The 8,676-nt window shown below is 55.3% G+C and overlaps 1 protein-coding gene across 2 annotated transcripts in view; it reads right to left on the bottom strand.

Moving 5' to 3' along the window:
• Window positions 1-3,852: 3,852 nt before the first annotated feature.
• Window positions 3,853-8,676, bottom strand: part of LOC101662983 (migration and invasion inhibitory protein) — an 11,151-nt gene continuing 6,327 nt past the window's right edge. For both annotated transcript variants that reach the window (XM_045299018.1, XM_045299019.1), the window contains exons 5-10: window positions 6,195-6,303; window positions 6,057-6,109; window positions 5,678-5,807; window positions 5,478-5,574; window positions 4,491-4,625; window positions 3,853-4,160 (exon numbers count right to left, since the gene is read on the bottom strand). In XM_045299018.1, the coding sequence (XP_045154953.1) occupies window positions 4,074-4,160; window positions 4,491-4,625; window positions 5,478-5,574; window positions 5,678-5,807; window positions 6,057-6,109; window positions 6,195-6,303 (611 nt within the window). In that variant the 3' untranslated portion in view covers window positions 3,853-4,073. The remainder of the gene's footprint in view (window positions 4,161-4,490; window positions 4,626-5,477; window positions 5,575-5,677; window positions 5,808-6,056; window positions 6,110-6,194; window positions 6,304-8,676) is intronic.

Genomic DNA, 8,676 nt, shown 5'->3' on the forward strand with positions numbered 1-8,676 from the left:
GTGTACATTTTTCGCCCTCACCATTCTCAATAGATGTCTCATTTTAATCTACTATAACTGTCTCTTCAATACTCCGTCTGATAACCAGCCTATTCCCATTCATAGATTATGGTCAAATGGAACTTACTAGAGGCGTATTCTCTGTGTAGATACTGCAAATATGTTTTGGGCTTCCACTGTCATCCATAGCCTACCGCAAACCAGAATTTCACAATTTAAGCTCGGATACCATTATCTCCTTCGGATTTGGATTATATTGTCTATAATCCTTGGATTACACAGACTGGTGTGCTTCTTCCATGAGGGCTTAGTGACATCTCACTTAGATGGCTGTTTGTTTGAAAACGAGCCTTTAAGAGCCCAGGCACTATTCTTTGATAGCTGGGCACCATCTACTTTCTTCATCACACTTTGCTGTAGCACCCTGTATCTGCCATGTTCTCTTCTTGAGGGAGTACACTGCCAGCTTGGAAAAATGTACAAGTTCTATTTGACAGAAAAGCTCCCAAATTCTTTTCTCCCTCTGGCCAGGGCATTTCGAATAAAACCACAAAGTCCCGTGCATTCTTTGATTTACAAGGACCCGTCAGGATGGGCCAGTCAAGCAGTGCTTCCCCAGGTCTTGCTGCCAACCTGCTCCACATGCATGCCATTGGTAGCAGACACACCTTTGGACATAAGAGCCCTTAGAGAGCGTGCGTATGTGCTCGCTGGCACCACAGTGGCTCCATCACTTCCAGTCTCCTTATCCTCCTGGCAACCACAGGCAAGCGAGGCTGGCATCCCAGATGTGAGGGCAGCTTTTAGGAAAGATCAATCCATCAGTAGGCACCAGGGTTGGTAGTCAGCAAGGAGAAGGACCCTCAATAAGATGCTGGACGGACACAGCGAGCACAATGGCCTCAAGCATCCCCACCCTCATCCAGGCGGCAGTTCGGTTCTGGTAGGCGCACCTTCACGTGTGGGCATCAACTCTCCTGCAACCCACAACACTATTTCTACCACCCACCTGGTCGTGTGTTGTTCTGTGGCGACTTGTATGTTGCTACGATCGCAGAAGCGATGCCACCAATATTTCAACCCCCAGCCAGCTTTATCTCATTGGGCATACTCCGGCAGTGCTTCCAGACTAAGCAAGACTAGGCAGACACTTCCGAAAACTAGTCAATGTAGTTCTGCAGATCACAACAGAAGACTGGCCCATCCCGTGCTGGAATATGCGCCTCTGGGGTTAAAAGGTATTCAAGATACACAATGGCCAAGCCAGGGTCCTAGGCACACCAACAAGCCTAGTGCCACTCCAGGCAGCATGGCATTCTGTGGAACATGGAGTCACAACTCAGCAGCAGCCACCTTGCTTTGTTAACGGCTGTCTGCCCGGGCCTGGATGCGCTGGGTCCCTACCTTGTGGGGAATGAGCTGTGCTTGTCAACAGAGCGGCAGACAACAAGGCTTACCTTGTATCCCAGGCGCTGCCTCCACGCACCATGCGCTGGCTGTCAGGTGGGCCCCTGTGACTGGTTCTACGTAAGGGTCCATGAGCACAATGGACCATGTCACATCTCGGCTGAGGCACCTGGTGCTGGTCCACACCAGGCATCTGTCTGCCCGAGCCCTGAGGCACACGCCCATGTGACCCAGGATGGGCCAGTCAAGTGACAAGTCCGCATGCAATGAGCCTTCTATTAAGCTCCTGAGATGGGGCGGGGGAGGGGGGCTATTGCGATTAGGTGCCAGCAAAGACTCCAGCCCATAGCCACCCTGTGTATGCAACAGACTGAAACACTGCCCGGTCCTCAGCCGCTGGCTCAGTCCCATTGAGAGGCGTCCTCTTCTCCGCTATCAAGCATGATGTCCTTCTCCACGTACTGCTCTCTCCTGATAGCGTGGCCCCAAGAATGTGAGATGCAATCTTGCCAGCCTTGCTTCTAAGGAGCATTCTGGTTGCGCCGCCTCCAAGACAGAGCTGTGTGTTCTTCGGCCCATCGGGTACCTTGACTGTTAGTGGGCAACACTCGACTCCAAAGGCATCGACCGAGTCTCTGCTTTGGTCCTTGTCCAGCTCCGGCATGCACCTGGGGCAATCACAAATGCCCTGGCTTGGGTCAGACGCATCGCAGTCCTCAAAGTGACATCTCTGAAGGCCGTTACTGCGGCACAACTACCCTCGTCCTGAGGAACCCCGTGGAGAGATCAAGGGGATCAGGATGCTCACAGCCCGCACTAGCTCTAGCAGGGCTGAGGAAGGAGACCACACCCCCAGTCTGACCCCGCCAAGGGGAGACGCTAGAAACAGCACGTGCCTCCATGGGGCTAGTTCCTTGTTGATTCCGCATTGGTCTTTCCAAAACGGCATTTCCTCTCAGGGCTGTTAGGAGGAGCTGTTGAATTTGTCCTGACTCTTAGCGAGCCTGTGTGTACAACACAAGGAAACAGCCTGGTCTGCACCAGCCTCACGGCTGTTCACGTGATGTGTGAGCCACTGCTGCAGCCACGGCGCCAGTCCATCTCGCGGAAGGCCCGCCCCTTCTTGCTGCCCCTCTACCAAGCACGACGTCCTACTCCAGGGGCCGGCCTCTCCTATAATGACAAAGCACTCCGGGCGCGTTTCTACCACGGCAGATTGGCTGCTAGGCAGTTCATGGTACTGTCACTGCTGTCCGCCAGCCTCCTGGCAGGGTACTTCTTTCCCATCGAGGTCTGGGCTCTCCCCAGATCTTGCCGCAGTCATGGCCTGTCTGCCCCTGGTGAGGCTCTGGGTCACTCATGGGATCTAGGAGAGGGCAGTGGAGGGGCGGCCTGGCCCAGGAGCCTAAGATGGAACTCCTCACCAGTGGAGTCAAGAAAAAGAGCCATCTCTCCCTGGCTCGCTGCCCAGGTTTCTGGCCAATTCCCAGGAGTCGGCCTGCAGCCCCCTCTCCTTGAGGTGGCTTTTAAACTAGCCTTGGTCCTAGCTTGTCTTGCGGACCCCATTTTTGCCCATGTCCACCTTGGTCAGAAGGCTAGCTTTTCCAGAACTGAGCGCTGGGCAGAGACATGCTCAAGGTGCGGGTCCACTTGGCACACCCAGGTGGTCCGAATGGCTGTCCAGGGGTTAGGGATTGACTTTTGTCCCCCGAGAAAAGGTTGCTATTCCCAACCCGTGTGTACTTGTGGGAGAAAGATGCGGTTTTCTGCCCCCGGCCGCAGCTCCACTCCGAGACCCCACAGGGGCAGTTCTACGCTGTCCTACAGGGTCACTGAGTCAGAGTGGACTTGATGGCAGAGTCTGACTGGGTGTATGTACTTGTGAAATTTGGAAATCACGTCTGTTATGCTAATGAGGCCGCATCAAGTGTCGTAAGCTGAGCCGCTTTGTAAGCCCAAACTGATGAAGGTAGAGAGGAGGAAGTGGAGATGGGGTTCACACTCCCTGCCAGCCAGGCCACGCTGACTCAGAGCACCCTGGAGGGGAGGGCAGAAAGGCCCCTGTGGGTTTCAGAGGCTGTAAATCTTTACCGGAGCAGCCAGCCTGCTCTTTCTCCCGTGGAGCACCTGGTGAGTTCAAACTGGCGACCTTGGCCCTAGCAGACCAGTGCATAACCCACTGCACCACAAGGGCCCCTTAGAGACGGGGGGCAGCCAGATTCAAAGGAACAGAAGCTGAAGGGAGACAGGAACCTTCGCCCAGAGCAGAGAAAGCTGGCCTTCCCCTGAATGGGGGCTTCTATCCCCCAAACTGTGAGAAAATAAATTCCTGTTTGTAAAAGCCACCCCCTCATGCTTTCTGTTATAAGCAGCACCAGATCCCTTAGGTGCCAGGTTAGGGGAGGGCATGGGGCCAATAGCAGGGCAAGAGAGGGAAGGCGGGGCTACCAAGAGCCTAAGCTTTATTTACAAACAGGTAACAGAACTCCTCAGATACCCGCAGAGCCCGCTCCGGTGTGCCCCCAGGAGCAGCCAGGCCTGCGTCTGCCCACCCTGTTCAGCAAAGGCGTCCAAGTCCATCTCCAGCCAAGACTGGGCAGGGCTTCCACTCATGGGCTTCTCAGGCCCGAGGGGAGAGACGGGGATGTCGGTCGGTTGGTCGGTCCTCAGGGCTTCTGCCGAGGGGTGTGGGGCCCGGTGCCCTGGGGCTCTAACCAGGTTGGGGCGGGTGGCGGAGCCCGAGTTGGCAGGGCCTGGACGGTGAATGGGGAGGTAAGCGTCAGCGGTTGCCCCAGTTCTAGGCTTCCCCCCCAGCCCTCCTGGATCGGAGTCAGGGTAAGCTCCTTCCTGGGGTGGGGAGGGCACACGGGACAGCCAACAGGGGTCAGTGGACGCTCCTGGGTGAGTGGCAGGAGGAAGGAGGCCCGGCACAGAAAGGCTGCCCCATCTCCATCCTGCTCCCACGGGGCTCTGTGGTCCCCAGGCCTGCTGCCCAGGGCATGAAGACCCATATCAGATGGGTCTCTGCACCACCACACCCAACCCCCAAGGCACCCGGGCCAGAGCCAGGGCCTGGAACATACCAGATGGGCAGGGCTGCTGGCAGACGGCTTCCGGTGCTGGGCCTCAGAGGAGACGCAGGACCAGAGGTCTAGGTTCCTAGGCAACGAGCTTTTCTCGGGCCTGGGAGGGATGATGTCCCAGCCCAGCAGGCAGTGCTAAGCAGAACAAGGGGTAAACACAGCTGGAGCTGCTGCCCCTAAGACAAGGCAGCATGGCACCCCCTCCATCAGTGTGGAGGGACCCCCTGAACAGAAGCAGCCTTCTCCTCACAGCCTCAGCTCTCCCCATGTGCACCCACTAGGTGACCCCAAACCCTGCTTTCCCCAGCCCTCCAGCCCCCACCCCCAAGTGCTCCCAGACCCAGTGAGAAGGGAGGACACTGACTAGACTGGACATGTCCTCCCCGCCGGCCTGAGAGCCCAACACCTGCAGGTGCCCTGAACTGCCCACCTCAACCAGCATCCCATGAGGCCGGACAGCAACCCAACGGTCCTCTGTACCCCTCCTTCTCCAGCCCAGCTCCCATCCCCCAGTCGGTGCTGAGTGGCCGCTGACCCTCCTCTTGTCCCGGGACATAGAAAAGGCCATCCACGGGAGTGCCAGGGAGTAGGACCCAGGTTCAAATCCCAACGCCCGCTACCTGGCTGACCTTGGGGGAGCCCCTTCCCCGCTTTCCCTCTGCGTCCACATCTGAAAAGTGGGGATGGTAACAGAGACACCTGGCCTCCGTTGGCTGGGGCTCACGAAGTCCTCTGAGGGCAGTGCATGGGACACGGCTCAATAAACTGGCACGTTCTCATGATGCCAGCATGGGGGCAGACACTCATCCTGGGGGGCCCACAGGCATGTATGGGCGCCTACCCACCCAGCCTGGGACTCCAAAGACTTGGGTTCCTTCCCTGCCCCAGTCCAGTCCCCTGTGTGGCATGGAGACAGACCCTGACCCTCCCTGGGCCTCAGGATGGGGCCTGGGCCGGTGGGGACAGCCCCCGCCCTGCGCTGCTCACCCGGGGCAGGGCCAGCGTGTCCGAGGCATCGAAGCTCTTGCGCCGGTGGATGTGGTAGCTGTGGGGGGGCTCCAGGACGGAGAGCGGGAGGCTCACTCTGGCAGGGGAAGGGCAGCGGACATGAACAGGGACCCCCATCACCCCCACCCCCACCCCGCCCATGGCTGGCCCCCAGAGGTCTGCTGGCCCTGGTCACTCACCTGACCCGAGCTGGGTCCGCCAAGGTCTCCAGGTCCCGCTGGTTCCGTGGTGTCCTGCAGAGGCGGCAGGGGGTGCCGGGATCCGCAGGGACCAAAAACAGGCGCCGGTTGATGCGATAACTGTAGACACCTGAGGCCCATTTGAAGCCACAGCCTGACCAAGGGCCTCAGTCCACCCCAGACACACACACACACACCCGCGCGCATAGAAATACTGAACATGCATACCCACACCAAGCATACCTGAGCATCTTTCATGTCCCAGTGTCATGTGGACAAAGCATGTTCGTAGTCACATTCATGGATATACATGCTCCTACCTGGACACACGTAGTCAGGCACATATACACACCCCTCACGCGTGCATGTGCACACTCACATTCATGATCCTCGACCATGTGGCTGCTGTCCCGGAGGCTGAGGAGCTGGGGTCTGTGAGGGGGAGAGGAGTGAGCAAGCCAGGCCAAGGTGCCCCTGGGCTGCACCCCCCACCCCCACCCCAACCCCAGAGCCTCACTCCGGTTCACTGGAGATGCACTCCTCCTTGTTGGCTTCCCGGAACTCCTGCAGCTTAGAGAAGAAGGTATCCGACTTATCGGTGACAAGAGAAGCACTGTCCAGAGTCCCTGGTGGGGCAGAGCCACTGGTCAGTCGGATGAATTGCAAGTGCAAAGGCACTGAGGCAGGCCAGGCCTGGCATGGTTGAGAGGCAACCAGGAGGTGGAAGTGGCTGGCAGGGAGCGAGGGGAGAGGGCCCCTGAGTGAGGGGTGAGGCAATCAGATCAGTGAGGTATTTTTTACAGATTCCTATTGTAGCTGCTGTACTAGGGAAGGGGGGGGGGGCAAGCAGGCCACGGGGGTGGGGTAGATTAGGAGGCTGCTGCACTCATCCTTGTGGAGAGAGGCAGCTGGTTCTAGAAGTAGTGCAAAGACAGGACCAATCGGATTTGCTAACAGACTGGAGGAGGACTGTGGAGAATCAAGGTCAAACACAAGGTTATGGCCTGACCTATCAGGCAGAGAGGGGCAGCCCTGGTGTAGTGGGTTATGAGTCAAACTACTAACATGAAGCTCAGTAGTTCAAAATCACCAGCAGCTCCTTGGGGGGGAAATGAATCTTTTTCTTCCTGTAAAGAGTTACAGTCTCACTGAAGACAAATGGGTGCATAAGCAAATGTGGTGACGAAAGCTGATGGTGCCCGGCTATCAAAAGATATAGCGTCTGGGGTCTTAAAAGCTTGAAGGTAATCAAGAGACCATCAAACTCAGAAGCAACAAAGCCCACATGGAAGAAGCACACCAGCCTATGCAACCACGAGGTGTCGAAGGGATCAGGTATAAGGCATCATCAGAACAAAAAATCTTACCATAGTGAATGATGGGGGGAGTACGGAATGGAGACCCAAAGCCCATTAGTAGGCCACTGGAGATCCCCTTGCAGAGGGGTCCCGGGGAGGAGATGAGTCAGTCAGGGTGCGATGTAGCAACAATGAGAAATACAACTTTCCTCTAGTTCCTAAATGTTTCCTCCCTGCTCCCACTACCATGACTCGAATTCGACCTTGCAAGTCTGGCTAGACCAGAGGAGGTACACTGGTACAGATAGGAACTGAAAATACAGGGATTCCAGGGCAGATGAGCCCTATAGGACCAGTGGTGTGAGTGGCAAAACAGGGAGGGTAAAGGGAGAATGGGTAGGAAAGAGGGAACCGATTACAGGAAACTGTGTGTGACCTCCTCCCTGGGGGACAGACAACCGAAAAGTGGGTGAAGGGAGACGTCGGACAGGGCAAGATATGACAAAATACCAATTTATAAACTATCAAGGGCTCATGAGGGAGGGGGCAGCGGGGAGGGAGGGGAAAAATGAGGACCTCGTGTTGGGGGTTTAAGTGGAGAGAAAATGTTTTGAGAATGATGTACAAATGCGCTTTACACAATTGATGTGTGTATGGATTGCGATAACAGTTGTATGAGCCCCTAATAAAATGTTTAAAAAAAAAAAAGAGTTACAGTCTCAGAAACCCACAGGGGGCAGGCAGTTCCACCCTGCCCCATAGGGCCACTGTCAGTCAGAATCCACTCGGCGCTGGTGAGCTACACCAGCACAGAGTTGCCATTCAGAGAGACAGCAAAGGATGAGGGAGGAGCTGGTATGATGGAAATCAGGACCTTGACTTTGACCGTCAGAGTAATATTAGCCACCCAGTCTATCAACGGATGGATGAATGAGCAATATCGCCGTCCACGCGATGCAGCACTGCGCAGGCCTGAAGAGAGACGCACAGGAACTGGAGAGCAGGCTGCGCTCAAGGTCAGACAGACACAGGAGGGCAAACCAAGGAGGCTTCAAAACATTGCAGAAAAAGGCTTATTTCTGCTCCTTCCATTTTCCCAGAAACTTTTTGAAGCCCCCTCATCTTGCGTGGTCCCAATTATATAATACATCCAGAATAAGCAAAGGCAACCAAGTTTATTGGGGCTCCCAGGGCCTCGAGTAGGAAAGAAGGAATTGAACATTATTGTTCCCGGGGCCCTAAGTTTCTACTTAGTGACGATGCATTTCTGGGTGTTGACAAATTTAGGAAATAAAACAGTAGTGGCGGGTGCTTAGCAAGGTAAATGTAATTAATATCATTGAATTGTACACTTAAAAGTAGCAGAATGGTGATTTTTTTGGAGCTGCTGACCATAAGGCCAGGAGTTCGAAAACACCTGTCACTGAGGGCGGAGGACAGGGCTTTCTACTCCTATAAAGTGACAGTCTGGGAAACTCCCGGGCAGTTCCACCTGTCCTAACAGTCACTGTGAGCGCACAGCAGCATGATGACATGAGTTTGTGTAGCTTTGGTTGGTTTCTACTTCATGTAAATGAAAATCTCAATTTTAATATACGTGTACCAAAAAAAAAAAAAAGGCACTGTGAGTGGCGATACCGGGAGGGTGGAAAGGGGGAACTGATTACAAGGATCTACATATACCCCCGCCCTGGGTGACGG

This window comes from Echinops telfairi, unplaced genomic scaffold, assembly GCF_000313985.2.
Source record: "Echinops telfairi isolate 266 unplaced genomic scaffold, ASM31398v2 ScPeMD7_7457;HRSCAF=8495, whole genome shotgun sequence".
Classification (NCBI taxonomy): domain Eukaryota; kingdom Metazoa; phylum Chordata; class Mammalia; order Afrosoricida; family Tenrecidae; genus Echinops; species Echinops telfairi.